The following is a 17,961-nucleotide window of genomic DNA, read 5'->3' on the forward strand; positions in this document are numbered from 1 at the left end:
AGTTCTTTGCGGCGCCACTTGGGATCCCGGACGGAGCGTATACGATGTGTATACTCTCCGGCCGGGATCCCATAGAAAAACATGCAGCGTGCCTAGGCATACAAAGTACGTCCGTTGTTGCTATACCTGGGGCGTCATTACCCTCCATAACCCTGCCCCATATGACCAAAGCCCTGCACCCAACCGGGACATAGAAAAATAGTCTTGACTGAAGCCAGTCCTTTGAAAAAGAAGGTTGGGGACCACTTATATTATGCAGCACTCCTCAAACTGTGAGACTAGTATATAATATTTTGCCCACCGACCTGTGTACAACAAAATGACCCCCAAACAATTATATATATGTCAATGTATTAAAATATGTCAATATGGGAAAGTTCCTTGAAGTTGGTTACGGATCTGCAGTGTCGGGATTGTTCCATTCAATGGGAAAAATTGGAACCTCAGCAATAGTAGAAGAGCCGTAGAGGCCGGGACACCATCTCCATTACTTTATTCTAAACAGTGAAGATCTCCCAATGACAGGATTTCGGCTCAGGGTCAGAAACCCGTACAGCTTCTAGAGCAGCCATGTCAGCAGTAGGAGACACCAAATGGCCGGAGTCAGGACGCCCGTCTGGACGCTTCTTCCACCACCGGAGCATTGAAACTTTAGTGTGTACTTCATTTCTCCAGTATTGGACAGGCCACCTAAATTACAGACTCCCTTTGTTGCACATCCCCGATAGGATATCAAATGATCTATTTCCCCTGCGGAGATATAATGGTCAGGTTAGTACATAAATTCCACTTATAATTGTCTCAGCACTACCAGATCTGCCCACTGTAGGTCTCCATCATGGTGCCCGGCTTCATGTATCTTGTTACATTGCCATACAACTACAGTATCATGTAACTCCAGAGCTGTGCCGCCACATTCAGGCCCCAATACAGATACATTTTATACAGCTCCTTATTCGGCTTAGGCTGGGTTCACACTAAGTTTTATGCAATCCGTTTTTTCAACCATTTTTTTTTTTTTTTTTTTTGCAAAAAACTGATGTATTTGTGTGTGTCCGTTTTGATCCGTTTTTCAATTGACTTCATTTATAAAAAAAAAGAAAAAAAAGGATCTGTTTTTTTTTAGCGTACACAATAACGTGGTCGACCCTGTTTTTGTGTAAGATAACCTCTAGACGACCCTGGATGTACCTCTACGCCCAGACTGCCTGTCACCAGATGACCCTGGGTGTACAGGTACGTCCTGGGTGTATATCCCGCTATGAAGCACGCTCTGCTCTGCTTCATAGCGGGTGGGGGCCGGCAGCAATCAGCAACCGGGCCCTCCCCATTAATGACAGGCTGCAGCGATCACGCCTGGCAGCATTTCTCCAATTCATCACCTGTCTGAAGACTGCACAGGTGCCTTAACAATCCAGCCCATGTGCCATGCTCACAGAGGTGAGGAATAGGAGAAAATGTTCTAGGAGCATTCCTAATGGTGGAGGGCGGGGAGGAAGGATGGAGAGGGGCGGTGCAATCCTAGGGCACAGACACTCTAGGTAACACCAATTTGACACAGGGCTGCAAGTTTAAAAGTAGTTTTTTATGACAATAACTGCATCACTTGCCGAACGGACCCCAGGACAGATCTTGGACTAAAAGCACAAGTGGTACAAGTGGGGAGCGCAGATTGTGGGTACGCTTTAAAATGCGTAAAAAAAAAAGTAAAAATGTTTTTTTAAATACCCCAAAGCCCCTTCCCAAATAAAGATTAAAATCACCCCCCTTTCCCATTATACAAATACAACATATAAAAATAATTAAATAAATAAACATATAATATACCGCGGCGTGCGTAATTGTCCGATCCATTAAAATATATCAATCGCCATCCCGTACGGTGAACAGCGTAAACGAAAAGAGGGAGAAAAGTGCCAGAATTACAGATTTTTTGTTACATTAGGTATTAAAAAAAATAATAAGTGATCAAAACGTCCAATCTACACAAATATGGTATTACTGAAAACTAGAGATCATGGCGGAAAAAAAATGACGCCCCATACAGCCCCGTAGGTGAAAAAACAAAAACGTTATAGGAGTCACAATAGGCCCATTTTATTAATAACTATTTGCTAAAAAAACAAACAAACAAAAAAACTATTTAATTAAAAAAATATATAACATTAGAGAAGCTGTGTAACTTGCATATGGTTGTGTTCGGACTGACCTATAGAATAATAGTGTCATGTCGCTGTTACCATATAGGGCATTACGTAGACACAGGAACCCCCCAAACGTTACCATATTGCAGTCTTTTTTACGATTTCACCTATTTATATCTTCATAAATAATATATTTGGGATTCCATCATACATGTTATGGTAAAATGAATGACGCCATTACACAGTACAACTATTCCTGTAACAAACAAGCACTTACATGGCCCTGTAGATAGAAAACTGAGAGTGCTAGAGCTCTTAGATGGGGAGGAGGGAAAAACGAAAACGCAAAAATGAAAATTGGTGTGTTCCACTGGGTCATTTTGGGCCTGGTCTTCAAGGGGTTAAAAAAAAAAGATGTGTTTGAAAATGCATTCGTTTTTTGCAAAAAAAAAAAAAAAAACCTGATGAAAAATGGATGAAAAAAGCCCTAGGAAATAAACCCCATAGTAATATAAAGTAGATATGTGTTGGATGAATATAAGTTGGGCCACTTTCACATACGGATATACAGGAAAGGATTGAGTAACTGTATGGATCTAAAACTTTGCTATCTCTGCTGTTAAGAGTCCAGGGGGTGGTCCTAATCAGTGACTGGCAGCTATTTCTATGCAATCATTGAGCAGAAACTCCTGCTCTATAAAGACAATTTTTTTCCTAAATTTTAAAGGGTCAGGGTCAACTGAAGCCAGAAAGTGCCAGAGATTTGTAATTTACTTCTATTAAAAAATCTCCAGTCTCCCAGTACTTATCAGCTGCTGTATGTCCCGCAGGAAGTGGTGTATTCTTCCCAGTCAGACACAGTGCCCTCTGCTGCCATCTCTGTCCATGTCAGGAACTGTCCAGAGCAGGAGAGGTTTTCTATGGGGATTTGCTGCTGCTCTGGACAGTTCCTGACATGGACAGAGATGGCAGCAGAGAGCACTGTGTCAGACTGGAAAGAATACACCACTTCCTGCAGGACATACAGCAGCTGATAAGTACTGGAAGTATTGAGTTTTTTTTTTATAGTACATTACAAATCTATAGAACTTTCTGCCACAGGTTGATTTGAAATAAAAAAAAAAATTTGTGAACAACCACTTTAATCTATTTTCAACGTATTCCTTTAACTTAAAGTAACATGAATACTTACTATAGTCATCATTGCCATCTTCGACCATGAGGACACACCTAGTCTCGTCTCCTGTGCACTGTACTATTCCGGAAGGCTCACACCAGCTGGACCTCTTCCTAGTGCAGGACGGACACACCAGGCCGTTGGGCTCAAAGCTGATGGGTAAAACTGCCATGAAAAACAGAGGTCAATAGAACTGTACAATGACTGGATTATATAGAGTGTATATATTCTAAAGCTATGGATTATTAAGATCTTTTAAGGCTCTGTTCACATTGGGGTTGTTTCTTCTGCGGTATGGACATGTGGACTGGTAATGAGTGAGGTACATCCATTATATTATAAAATGTCCTGGCATGTGAGAGAAGCCTCCAGAACTCGGCCTCTTCCCTATAGAAGAGGAATCCGGTTTAGGCCGGACTAGAGCCAGCTCAGAGGGGGAAGGTGATAGGAGATGACTGGCCTCCTCTCTCTCCAGTCGGTAGGCAGTAGCTGATTATAAGAGGTCCATTTTGGGCAGTAGCCGGGGCCCTGACCTCCTGGGGCCCATGATCACCCAAACAGACTTAGGGTACTATTACACGGAACGATAATCAGCCGAATCGGCCCTATCCAGACGCTTATCGCTCTGTGTAATAAACACAACGATCAACCGATAACAACAATTATTGGCTGATAGGTTTGGAGCTATGATTGTTGCGCGCCGATTGCGCATGGCTACGTGTAATAGCGGTGCGCGGCCGGCGGCTGACAATGTGCAAAGTGCATACATTACCTATCCATGCTTCAGGGCTCCTCTTGCGCTTTTTTTCTCCCCGCGTCTGGTGCGCTCCAGCTTCAGAGCAGCTGGAGCGCACGGGACCCGGGGAGAAGCAGAGCGCAGGAGGAGCCCTGAAGCATGGATAGGTAATGTATACAGTTTAAACAAGGGCTGCAAGGACATCGGTAATGATGTCCATGCAGCCCTTGTTAAACGATTATTGGGCCGTGTAATAGGCCAAGTAAACGAGCACCGATCTAACAAATCTGCGCGAGTTTACAGTTATTATCGGGCCCCCATCGGCTGTGTGATACCACCCGAATTAGGGCAAAACTGCAGCCAAGAGACAATTCAGTAACAAGTGAACATGCTGAAGGACCTTATCATGTGACTATGATGTCACTATAGGTCCTGTACAGTCTGCACTATGGAGGAGGAAGACTAAAGCTAGTGCTGCCATAGTTACAGTGGGGTGGGGGTGGGGTTGGGGGACCAAGCTTGGTGAGCAGTTCGGGACCTATGGTAAAATTATTCCAACCCGTTAGGTAGACATCAGATTGTGTCTTGCTCTTCAGTTCCTTTTTTTTTTTTTCCTTCTGCCCTCCTGAACCTTATTTAGTCCTGTAACATATATAAAGGTTTTTTTATCATGCCCCCCCCTTTCCCTTCTTTCCTCCAGACTATATAGAGCCAGATCAGCAACCATGAATAACTTGTGACACGTAAACTGATGAGTATACAATAAACATAATAAAACATCTAAAAGGTTATGTGAATATGTTGTTTCCTAAAAAAAAGCATTGTTTTACCAAAATTCCTACCATATAAACAGTGCTTGCGGTCATAAGAGTGATTGATGGGGGATGAGGCAGTGCGGTGGCAAAGGGGGGGCCTCGGCGACCGCTGCGACCCTGGTAGCTACGTCACTGCTTTGACCTCAGGGGTTATCAGTGCACGAGCAGTGAAGCAGAGATCTACTTGTCTTCTGCTTTTTAACCCTTTTTTGTGCTGCAGCATGTAAGTGAACTTTGGGTCACTTAAACACGGCAGTACATAAGGGGTTAAACAGAAAGTGCTCCCGCACCTATGTATTTCACCGTAAGGGCTCAAAATGGGCCCTTATAGTTAAATACAGTGGACTGACAGAGCGAGCAGGCATTGGCCCCCTGTGCTTTGTGTTGTGCGTAGGGGAGCAGAGGCTCCATACAGTTTTTTGCTATGGGGCCCCATGAATCCTAGCTACGCCCCTGCATATAAAATTATATAAACAACTGGAATTTATAAGCAATTACATACTGGAGTAATACCGGGAGTTTTAAAATCCTAACTACAGTAATCTTACCGAAAATAGCAAAAAATTAAGCACCTAAAAGGCCCAGGTTATGTATACTAGGGTTAGAAAGAGTGTAAGGTAATGGCTGAGGGGGCGTTATTCTCATTATTTAGAGGTATATAGCATTATTATACATTATAATAAATGATAGCTATTGTCTGTACGCCGGTCAGGTGCTCTCTCCCCTCGGATGAATTATCTACTTACACCCAGGATCAGGAGGCGTGCAGTCCTCAGTGTCACAGCAGGTAGCTGCCATCCTGAATTTGGTTCCATTAAGGTTAATGTTTCCCTTGAAGTGGCATTTCTTTGTAGATTTGCTTTCTAGGACGATGTCTTTGGAAAATTCACCTGGAAGAATTAGAAAAACTTCAGTATGGTGATAAGGAAGATAAGTCTGATATATTGGTGAGGTGCTCTTACCTAGGCAACACCTTGTCATATAGAACCTGGAAGCAGCCATTGTTTCCCCCCCCCCCCCCCCCCATGTTTAGCTATAAAGGGGTACTGCGTAGGAAAAAAAAAAATCATTTGGTGTCAGAAAGTTATACAGATTTGTAAAAAAAAAAAAATTTAAACTCCATTCTTCCAGTACTTATCATCTGCTGTATGTTCTGTAGAAAGTGGTGTATTCCTTCCAGTCTGACACAATGCTCTCTGCTGCCACCTCTGTCCGTGTATAACTTTCTGAAAACATTTATCTTTCCCTCCAGAGTACCCCTTTAACCCCCTGCATCATGCTTCTGAGTCATCTTTTCTGCAGAATCGTTCCTCATTCTTCATGTCTGTGGATCCTTCACTGAACGGACTGAGCAGCCTTGCTGTCCATTGCAAGGAAACTTTCATGTTGTAGAAAAAAACAGATACCAATAGCATTGTAGTGTCCCGGAATCCATGTGTCTCTACTAGGTCTTACTTTCTGTCAGGTATTTTCTAGATGTTTTCCTATGCTTCCTTGCACTGTTGCACCAGTATTATTTTCAAAGCTGTCTAATTACTTTTTGGCCACAAGATGTCACTGCTGAGTATTTCAATGGAGGTTAATGCATTGTGTGTGATATGTGTAGATTTGTAAGGGTTTGATTGCCAGGCAGGTCCCACACTCCTAGCCTATCCTAGGATTATTCTAGAAAGATGTGACCAATGTGACGTCAAGTTGCCTCAGATTCTCCCTCACCAGTTGAGAATTAGCCCAATATTAGTCCTTTTATATAGGAAGGTTAGTTAGATTTGGATCTTAGTCTGTAAAGGTGCGTTTACACGAAACGATAATTGGCCCGATCGTACGTTTAACGATGTCGGAGTAACGTTTTTATTTTCATAGCGATCAGCGTTTAGACGGTACGATATATCGTACGGAAAATCGTTTTGCGATCGCTTAAGCCTATCTGACACATTGGTTAAATCGGCGAATTTTTTGCGAACGACGAACGACGATTTGATAACATGTTGAAAGATCAAAATGAACGATTTCTCGTTCGTCGTTTGATCGTTCGCTGCGCTTACACGTACGATTATTGTTCGAATTCGATCGTTATCGCGCAAATTCGCACGATAATCGTTAAGTGTAAACACACCTTTAGTTCCTAACCAAATCAACAGCTGATCCAAAGAGAGAGGTTTTGTTTGGCTTTTTTTTTTGTACTAAGGGCTTGGCCCTCCTGACCAGGTGCCCAGTCCAGCCAGAGCTTGGTTCTTAAGTGTCTTCTAGCCAGAAGCTATGGCCTGCTAAACCTTAAGAGGGTCAACTACCATTAAGGGGTCCGCAACCTCTCTGCATCTAGGGTGACCATGTTCTACAAATAATTTTTAGGAAGTCCTTCAGTTGACCTGGACCCAATGGTTGGCAAAGAGCAAGTAAAGCCAAAGTACCCCACTTAGCCTTTGCCCGATCCCCTTGTGTAATCTTGAGGGATTAGTTACAACCAGATCTTCTAGTCCAGAGCCTGTTTTGTAGTTTTGCAACAGCTGGAGGGCCTGAGTTTGACATCCCTGATCTAGAGCTTGGGAGATGGGTGAAAGGCAGCCCTAGCATTATTTTCAGCTTTTAAATGGACTTTCACCACAGATAGTGAGGCGCAGGCACCCTCATGGTCAGTCTGGTGAGGCCCAGCCATTGCCTTGGTCTGTTGGGTGAGGCTCCAGTAGAAAACGTTTAAAAAGCACTGCTGTAAACTGTAGGGATTTCTCATGTCAGCAGTCAAGTATTAGGGTCACCCTGACAGAGTTCTGCACTACCTAGACAGGTTACCCCTGGTAGTCCCCTATCTCCTGAACAAGTCTTCTATCTAAAACTACATAAGAGACTTTGCAACTCAAGCAGTGGCGTAACTACCAGGGTCGCAGCGGTCGCCCCTGAGGCCCCCCCTCATCAATCACTCTTGTGACCGCAAGCAACATTGTGTTGCTTGCGGTCACAAGAGGCCGCCTCCGTCTGCCCCACATCATGCGCTGCTGCCGGGGGTGTCGCGTCCTATCCCCGGCAGCGTGCGCATCATAGAGTTACCTCTGGCACAGGGAGCGCACATTAGAGATGCTCCCTGTGCTGGAGGTCCCAGCACAGGGAACTCTATGATGCGCACGCTGCCGGGATAGGACGCGACACCCCCGGCAGCAGCGCATGATGCGGGGCAGACGGAGGCTGAAGAAGAAGAGGATCGCCGGGGGAGAGCATTGTTAGGTGAGTTGTGTGTGTGTTTTTTATTTTTTTTTATTTGTTTTCATAAAGGAAATAGGGGGCTATCTATAGGAGGGAGGGGGAGAGGGGGACATTTATAAAGGGGGGGGAGGTGGCCATCTATAAAGGGGGGGAGGGGGCCATCTAAAGGGGGGGAGGGGACCATCTATAGGGGGGAGAGGGGACCATCTATAAGGGGGGAAGAGGGGGATCATCTATAAGGGGGGGGGGGAGAGGGGACCATCTATAAGGGGAAAGGAGGACCAGCTATAAGGGGGGGGGAGAGGGGACCATCTATAAGGGGGGGACGAGGGGGATCATCTATAAGGGGGGGGGGAGAGGGGACCATCTATAAGGGGGGGAAGAAGGGGACCATCTATAAGGGGGGGAGAGGGGACCATCTATAAGGGGGGGAAGAGGGGGATCATCTATAAGGAGGGGGGAGAGTGGGCCATCTATAAGGGGGGAAAGGGCCATCTATAGCAGAGGGGGGCATCTATAAGGGGGGGAAGGGGCCATCTATAGGAGAGGGGGCTATCTATAGGGGGCAATATATATAAGGGGGGAAGGGGCCATCTATAAGGGAGGCATATATAAGGGGGAGAAGGGGCCATCTATAAGGGAGGCATATATAAGGGGGAGAAGGGGCCATCTATAAGGGGGGCATCTATAAGGGGGGAGAGGGGGCAATCTATAAGGGGGGCAACATAGGGGGAGAGGTGGCCATCTATAAGGGGGTATACACAGAGGGGGCATCTATAAGGAGGCTACATAGTAGGAGGCATATACTATAAGGGGGGATACATAGAGGGGGACCATCTATAAGGAGGCTACATATAGGGCATAAACTATAAGGGGGTCACATAGAGTCAGCCTACCCACTAAATGAGGGTGTAAAGGGGCCAATAAAAATGTGCAGTTTGTAGAGAGATGAGGATGGTGTCAGTGTGAGGAGCCTAATATGTCTGTCTGGCAGATTCTGTGGATTCGTGGCTCATAGGAGTTCTCATAACGGCCCAGGACGGATGGAGAAGAAGATGAAAAGGGAAGAACTCCGATCAGAGAAGACGTCCCCTGTAAGTCACCGGATATAACTGCACTGTAATGTATATGGTGTATAGAGCCTGTGTGGAGCTGCGTCCACCTCTATATGACTGGATGCGGTGATACGTGTACAGTGGATGTTATTCAGTAGCAGCGGTGGTGTTAGTAGGTGGTGGTAATAGTAGCAGCGGTGGTGTTAGTCAGTATGTGGTGGTGTTAGTAGCAGCGTTGGTGTTAGTCAGTATGTTGCGGTGTTAGTCAGTATGTGGTGGTATTAGTCAGTAGCAGCGGTGGTGTTAGTCTGTATGTGGTGGAATTATTTGTTACTTGTTATCTAGTACTGTGTTTTATTGGTCTTAGTATACAGGATTTGGTCAGTAACACTATGGCGGTAATATGTATGGTGATAATATTTCTCTTCCTATCTTCCTTATATGCTGGTGTTATTGGTAATATCTGTCTTGGTATATATATATATATATATATATATATATATATATATATATATATATATATACACCAATAGCATCACTTGCTCGAGGAAGGGGGGGGGGGCCCAAGTTGACCTTTCGCACCAGGGCCCAGGAGTCATTAGCTACGCCCCTGAACTCAAGTATAACTAATCCAACACCTATCTTCAGTATTATAAGGAATTGGCAATCATGTGTATTGGCCGAGTGCTGGGGAGGGGGAGGATGAAAGAAGTAACATGATGTCACTTCCATGGCTCCATGGTACCGGTAAAACACAGCTCCGTTCCCCCGGTCCTGGCCGCTTCTGGAGTGGAAACCCGGGACATGATATGTTAGGCCCGCTCAGCCAGTCTGCGGCCAAGGCAGGACTCCAGGAGACTGGAGCTGCGGGATACTGGCACCAGTGCTGGAGGGGGGAGGTGAGAGCATGTTCTTTCATCCTTCTAATCCCCAGCACTCTACCAAAAATCCCCCCAGCCCAGAGCTCTTCTTTAAAGGGGTACTCCGGCTCGGGGGTATTTTTCAGCTATGGATGGGGTGGTTATAGACGACGGAGGTCACTTACCTCCCCGGTTCCAGTGCAGGGTCCCGGATCGCGCCACCCTGTACACCTGTCCCGCGGCCACTTTCTGGTGTGAGCTGCGGCACGTGACGTCTCATAACTCACCTTTGTTTTCCTTCAAGTATAAGGATCCACAAAGGAAACCAGAAGGACAAGTCACGCTGGGACCAGAGCACGTCTGGGAAGATGCACAGTCTGAGGATGAGCCAGAGTAGCCTGACAAGATAGAGATTATCTTATTAAAAAACCATTATTAGGAACTGGGGTCAAACCAAGATGCAGTACCCCCCAAATCCAGCACTGCAAAAATAAAAAAATAAAAAGAAGAAAAAAAAAAGATTTTTTTTTTGTTTTTTAAATATCTACACTAATTACCATGAGCTAAAAAGTATGTCACCATTTTATTCTCTGGGTCAGTACTATCATAGCAAAACCAAATTTATCTATTTTGTATTTATTTATGTTTAGTTTTTGACGCGATACAAAAAACTGGCGACTTTTTTATTTGTTTTCCTTGACAGCACTGGGTGAAAACTTTGTTATTGTTTTTTTTGCAAAAAACTTTAAAGGTTTCGTTTTACGGTCCAGAAATTTTTGATTGCTCATTTTATGTGTTTTTATGAATTGATTTATTGAAAAAAATATTTTCTGTATACCTTTATCTAATTGTGCAATTTCTTCGGTTATCATCTTTGGATAATTGTTTTACTGTAGGATATTATAGGCAGGACTTTGTAGGTTGTCTGTCTTTATGAAAAAAAAAAAGACATTTTTATGTGCAATTTACACATTTTCACTCTTAGAAACATGGAAAAGTGGTGTCCGCTCCCCTTGTCAATCTAGTTCACCTTTTTAGAACAAGTACAGAAGCATGGGAAGCTACTAAGGGGTTAATATGTACTGTTGTTTGCTATTACAGTGGTACTGTACCTTGGTTTAAGAGTAACTTGGTTTAAGAGCGTTTTGATTTAAGAGCTCAGTTTTTCAAAATTATGACTTGGTTTAAGAGCCTTGCTTTGGTGTAAGAGCTCCCTGTACTGGGTGGGAGGGGGAGCGGAGGAGGGGCATGGTCTGCATAGCGGGGTCTACAGCCCTGTACTCTGACCCAGGAGGTCTCCCTCACCTTCCAAATCATAGCAGATCCACTTCAGGCTGGGGCTTACATCAGGGGACAGGACTGTGGGGGTAATCTCTCCATAGCTGTAACCCCTCTCTCCCCGGACAGAGAGTGCTGCATGTATGTGCCCACATCTGCCCTGCTCATATCTTCATGCTCCCTGTAGTCTCTGTCCGCTCTTGTGTTTCCCATCCTCTCCATTACTGTACAGTAACTTATAATATCACAGATTCTGCTGTTTCTAAATGTTTGTTTCATCTGTTTTACATGTTATTCAGAATAATAAATCATTATTTTTGGGGTGTGGAACCAATTGTCTGCATTTCTATGATTTCCTATGGGAAAATTTGCTTTGGTATAAGAGTGGATTTGGATTACAAGCGCCGTCCCGGAACGAATTATGCTCCTAATCCAAGGCACCAGTGTATATATGTGGCTTGATAGATATATTAACTGTACCTGATGCTGCCAGCGCTGAGAGGAAGAAGAGGAGTCCATGGAGGGACGACATGATGCTTCTCTTCTCCGGGAGGAAAGTAATAATGGAAGTTTCTTAAAGGGAACGTGTCAGTCCTGTACACAGTAGGGGGAGAGGAGAAGGGGGGAGGAGGCATGTTGCTGCAGTTCTGTACCATCTCTCCCACTCTCTAGCTGTATAAGAGAACAAGACAGGACAACTTCACTTCCAGCTTTTACATGATCTGGATGGACTCCCAATACAAGTCTATGAAGGTCCCATAGACATAGAGCACCTGGCAGCGTCATGGTCTCCCGCTCGCTGTACTGGTCGGCCAGGGTCTCAGATTCAGATCCTGATTATAATTCTGAAGAGAATGCTCAAGAATTTGTAGACATCTTTAGAGAGTACAGTACATATAGATGTGGGCTTAAAGGGATTACAGCTGTTTTCTATTAGCCAGCCCTGCCCCCTCCTCATCAATGCCAGGAATGTGACCCCTTAGCAGGGGGCTGACTACTGTGACCACATATTCTACCAGAGTGATGACAAATGATGGGGAAGAAGGCAGAGACCTCATAACTACATTAAGCTACAATAGAACACGTTATATAGACGATGGTAATTCTCCTTTACAGCCACTAGATGGCGCTGTGATACTACACATTGCTGAATACAGTCACACAGATGGATCACCCAGTGAATTTATAGGGTCTGTTTATCATAGGGATTATCTTCAAAAAGCAGCGCCACATCTGTCTTCAGGTTGTGTGTGGTGTTGCTGTCTAGCTTCATTCACTTCAATAGAACTAAGCTGTAATACTACATACAAACTGAGGACTGGAGTGGTGCTGTTTCTGAAAGAAAGCATCCATGTTTTTTTCTAATCCTGGATAACCAGTTAAATTATTCATGTTCTCCCACAAGTCCATTTTTTTATTATGCAAAAGAACACTGCAGAGACACCATCACATGTCTCGACGTCAGTGAGCTAGCCAGACCTTCCTCTGGGAAGAAACAACCAAGCCAAGGAATGTCTCCAATCAAGGAAACCACCCAAGCAAGGTATGGATCCACAGACAGCTGTTTCGGGGTATTTGCCCCTCATCAGTGTGGAGTAGGAATCTTGCTAGTGGGAGCAATGCTAGTAAGTGCATGCAAAAGGACGCTGGTTGACCTCAGGGAGATCAACCAAAACACCACAGAGACACCATCACGTGTCTCGACGTCAGTGTATTCTAGAAGATTGTCCCTGGCTTACTCACCCGTGCTTATCATTCTATACTAACGGAGCGTTTTCTGCACATTCTGGGACTTCTCCTAAACAATCATGTGACCGCGTCTTGGACTTGTTTAGTTAGACTGGAAGTCGCGGTCTCCGTGTATCTACTAGAAATACAGAGAAGACAGTGAGATAAAAAAAGAGTCAGAGGCGCCGCTGTGTGGGTCATTGTCATGAAGGTCAGGACATAATTAACCCCTTAAGAACAGCGCCAATTTCCATTTTTTGAATTTTCATATTTCCACCTCACCTTCTAAGAGCTATAACTATTTCTCTAGCTTCAGGGCCATGTGAGGGCTTGTGTTTATTAGGAACAGATGTACTTTGTAATGGTATCTTTCAATCTACCATAAAGTGAATGTTGGAACCCCCAAAATATCATTTATGGGGTGAATTTGAGACAAAAAAAAATCAATTCTGCATATTTTGAGAGGCTTCTGTGTTTGTGTAATGCACTTTACAGTAAAACTGGCATGATATCTTTATACTATAGGTCAGTCTGAATAAAGCGATATGCAAGTTTACAATGTTTCGAATCTTTTTTTTTTTTTTCTTTTTTTTTGCAAATACGTGTGATTACAATGACCCTATTGTGTGTCTTATAGCGCCTTTATTTTTTCACCTACAGGCCTGTATGGCGTGTCATTTTTTTGCACCACAATCTCTAGTTATAGTGCTTGAAAGAGCACTATATTGTAGAGATGAGCAAACCTGGAGCATGCTGGAGTCCATCCGAACCCAATCGTTCGGCATTTGATTAGCGGTGGCTGCTGAACTTGGATAAAGCGCTAAGGCTATGTGGAAAACATGGATATAGTCATTGGCTGTATCCATGTTTTCCAGACAACCTTAGAGCTTTATCCAACTTCAGCAGCCACCGCTAATCAAATGCCGAACGTTCGGGTTCGGATCGACTCGAGAATGCTCCAGGTTCGCTCATCTCTACTACATTGTAATTCTTCTTCTTCTTCTTCTGTTTCTTCTTCTTCTTCCGTTTCTTCTTCTTCTTCCAGCCATTTTTCTGCGTTTAATACAGCCCGAACCGCTTTGCACACTGACTCCGTTCAAACTGTGTTTCGAAGCCCTCGGCGGTGTGTGGTGTGCTATCTATTTTTTGTTTCTATCGGATTTGGCGTTTTTAAGAAACTTACGTTTAAAGACCCGTAATTTCCCATAGAAAATAATGGCCCATTGTAAATAATGGTCACACTGTAAACGCTGACAGCCAATCACAGCACATATGCAAATAACGGAAATATAGCAGCCAATAGGAACTCTAAGGTCTTGTGAGTCAGTGTATCACAACTTCCACACAGTCACATGTCCATTATTGGCCAATAGAAGATGTAGAAGATGGAAGGTCCTAACGATTTTGTCCCCCCTACATGAGTAAGATTGTCATGGTAACCGAGCAATGATCTTTACCATTCTAAGTACCTAAGTGGCTCTTAAAGGGCCCCAAGTCGCTCTTAATGGGACCCAAGTTGCTCCAAAAGGTACGGGACCCATGTCGCTCTTAAAGGGACCCAGGTCGCTCTTAAAGGGACAGGACCCAAGTCACTCATAAAAGAAACCCATGTCCATCTTAAAAGGTACGGGACCCATGTCGCTCCTAAAGGGACCCAGGTCGCTCTTAAAGGGACCCAGGTCGTTCTTAAAGCGACGGCACCCAGGGTTAAAGTTTCTCTTAAAAGGAAGTCACTGGTAAGGGGGTGCTCTTTTCAAGCACTATATATTTCCCTGGAAATGCAAATCTAGTTTTTATTAGTATTGTATATTTTTTAGATCAGACGTATTAATTACTTTTTATTATTATTATTATTTTAAATATATTAAATGTAATTTTTTAAAAACAGCAATCCTGGCGAGTTTTTTTTTACCACTTTTTGTTCATGCTGTTTACCGTACGGAACAACATTGTTTTGTTTTAATAAATTAATAATTTTATTATTTTTATGTGTTTTAGTTATAAAATGGGAAGGGGGGTGATTTAGACTTTTATTGGGACAGGGACAGTTCTATTGTTGATGGCAGTCGGTTCTCACCTGCTATGAAGCAAGCTCAGCTCCCAGCAGTTTGCAATAAGGTGGGGGCGTACATGTACATACATGTAAAAAATAATAAGGCTACGTTCACACAGAGCAAAAGGGGCGGATTACGCGAGGAAATATTTCCGCCTGAAATCAACTGACACTGAATTCCGAGCAGAATATAAGCAGAATGTAAGCAGAATCCCTGCGTATTCCGCTAGGAAAGTGTTCAGCTCGTAATCAGCTCTTGACAAATTCAGCGCGGAATACTCGAGGAATCCGCGCTGAATCCGCATGCATTCAACGCTGAAATTCAGCGAGTATTTGGCGAGTAAACTAGACTATACCAGAATATAAACTAGAATCCTCCTCCCCCCTTTTTTCCCCATTTCCGCGCTGATTCAGCGCGTAATTTCCGCTTGTATTACGCTTGTATTCCGCGCTGAATACGCGCGTATTCCGCGCTGAAACAGAAAATCAGAGCCCCATTGGTTTGTATAGGCTTCCGCTAGCGGAAGAATGAACATGTTCATTCTTCTGGCGGAAAGCGGATTATTTCAGTGTGGAAATTCCACCGTGTGAACTGCAGAGCAGAATTTCCATTCAACACAATGGAAATTAGCTCTGCACCTATTTTAACGGCTGAAATTTCAGCGCTGATTTAGTGCAGAAATTCAGCTGCTTTTGTTCTGTGTGAACGAGCCCTTATAATAGAAAAAAAATATGTTTTTTTTTTTTCCAGGCAAAACTCATAGCAGTTTAATACAGACAAAACAAACTCCTATGGGGGTCACCGGTATAAGGACAACTACATGAGGACAACTACATGACCTTAGCCTCTCCGCATGATGCATGTAGCTCTGGGGTTGGACAGGGTGGCAGCCTCTGCAGAGGGAGATGTGGCTGCTATCACCCAGGGCCGGCTCAATGTTTTTGGGGGCCCTCGGGTGACAAAGCCTCAGCGAGCCCCTCATCCATCCACTACACACCCATCATCCACACACTATATCATTTAAAACACCACTAACATATGGAGTGTCCCAGAAAGGGGCCCACTGTTGTTTTCTAAACAGGTATAGGTCGGTACCAATTGTAACTGTATTAAACAACTCCCACCACTAGGTGTCACTGTTCTACTGCATAAGCGTTAACTGATGTCTCTTTTTAGAGATGAGTGAACCTGGAGCATGCTCGAGTCCATCCAAACCCGAACTTTCGGCATTTGATTAGCGGTGGCTGCTGAAGTTGGATAAAGCCCTAAGGCTATGTGGAAATCATGGATATAGTCATTGGCTGTATCCATGTTTTCCAGACAACCTTAGAGCTTTATCCAAGTTCAGCTGCCCCAGCTAATCAAGTGCAAAACGCTCGGGTTCGGATCGACTCGAACCTAAAACCCGGTTCGCTCATCTCTATGATTATGCATTTCCTGCCACTGTCTGCAGATGATCGTTATTGCGATCGTTACTATGATCATTTATTCCTTCTGATCCCGGCAAAACAATAGACAATGTGCAATTACACTGAGCGATTAGTGATCAAATGCGGAACTTGAGCGAACAAATATGGAATTACGATAAACAATAATTTTAGGTTCAGATCTAAATCAACGATCAACGACATACAAACGATTTTTCGATCGTTGCCTGCAATTACACAGAACGATTATCGTTTGAGTTCGAACGTTTTAATGATTTTTCGCACGATAATCGTCCCGTGTAATAGGGCCCTTACTCCCTGCTGGAGTGTTATCTCTGGGAACAAAAGATTTTTGTATTCAAAGCTGTTAATTTCTCTGCTTGACCTTCATAGTGCTGTGAGTAAAGTTATTCTTGGTTTATTAAAAACTGTGTCTCAAGTTGTGCATTGGCTCATACACACAGCAGCTGTACCAGGCTCAGATCTCTATACGACACTACAGCAGCTACAACTCAACTGCTCGCATGGTGCTGCCGAGCGAGTGCTCAGGGGTGGCCAGCTGGTCCCCCTCCAGGCTCACCATGACTACTGCCCGTGGGGTGCTTCCAAACTTACCCAACATCTGCCCCCTCTGTTGCTACTGCTCGCCCACAGTCAGTACACCACAGATACACAAACACACATTATTCACACAGACATAAACTGACTGACACTCTGACACTGACTGACACAAACTGACTGAATGACACTGACTACACTGGCACACACCACATCTCTGCTTTCTCCCTCTTCTCCACGCTGTAAGGTTAAGGACCTTCTGGTCATGTGATCAGGTCCTTCACCTTTTTCTCTCTGTGTGCAGGTCCTGCTTCCTCTTCTGTGTCTTTGTATATTCAGCGCTCATCCTGCACTAGAGTGGGAGGGCTGAACATTAGAACACTAAACTAGAGGTGCTGTGGGCCTGGTTAAGCCTTGTGCTAGAAGCAGAGCAAGTGGTTACAGCAATCCCCACTCACTGTAGGGGAAGGGGGAGGGGGGGGGCGCTCCAGTGGGAGGGGGGGGTATGCAAGACCCTGCTCTGTACAGAGCTGTACTAGGAAAGAACATGGGATTGGGAACCATCAGGAGTATTGGGGCACCCATAGCATAAATCTGCCCCTGTCTGGCCGACCACCCGCTCTATTGACTATGATTAGAGATGGGCGGGGTTGGTGCTATGGGGACGGCAGTGCTCCTAATGGTCTTACCGGACTATGAAGCAAACTAGTAACTGCACCAGAATGGCGCCGAGGAGAAAGATAAGAGACATACCACCATTCTTGGCGTCTCCTGTGCAATAGGGACATATCAGCGGGTTAGATTTGTTAGATAGTTCCACTTTAAAGAAATGTATTAAACATAGATAAAATAAAAATGAAGAAAAGGCGTCACTCCGGACTTAATGAATAAAAATAGATTTGGTTTATTTACCCAACATGCAACGTTTCAA

At 44.3% G+C, this 17,961-nt stretch overlaps 1 protein-coding gene across 1 annotated transcript in view; it reads right to left on the reverse strand.

The window, feature by feature from the left end:
* Positions 1 to 300: 300 nt before the first annotated feature.
* The window catches only part of LOC138769243 (phospholipase A2 inhibitor and Ly6/PLAUR domain-containing protein-like), a 40,071-nt gene continuing 22,410 nt past the window's right edge, over positions 301 to 17,961 (reverse strand). Inside the window, exons 2-7 of the mRNA XM_069947584.1 lie at positions 13,007 to 13,130; positions 11,744 to 11,857; positions 10,273 to 10,383; positions 5,619 to 5,762; positions 3,337 to 3,486; positions 301 to 750 (exon numbers count right to left, since the gene is read on the reverse strand). Of these exons, the coding sequence (XP_069803685.1) occupies positions 560 to 750; positions 3,337 to 3,486; positions 5,619 to 5,762; positions 10,273 to 10,383; positions 11,744 to 11,795 (648 nt within the window). The 5' untranslated portion in view covers positions 11,796 to 11,857; positions 13,007 to 13,130 and the 3' untranslated portion in view covers positions 301 to 559. The remainder of the gene's footprint in view (positions 751 to 3,336; positions 3,487 to 5,618; positions 5,763 to 10,272; positions 10,384 to 11,743; positions 11,858 to 13,006; positions 13,131 to 17,961) is intronic.

The sequence above is a fragment of the Dendropsophus ebraccatus genome, chromosome 12 (assembly GCF_027789765.1).
Source record: "Dendropsophus ebraccatus isolate aDenEbr1 chromosome 12, aDenEbr1.pat, whole genome shotgun sequence".
Taxonomy (NCBI): Eukaryota; Metazoa; Chordata; class Amphibia; order Anura; family Hylidae; genus Dendropsophus; species Dendropsophus ebraccatus.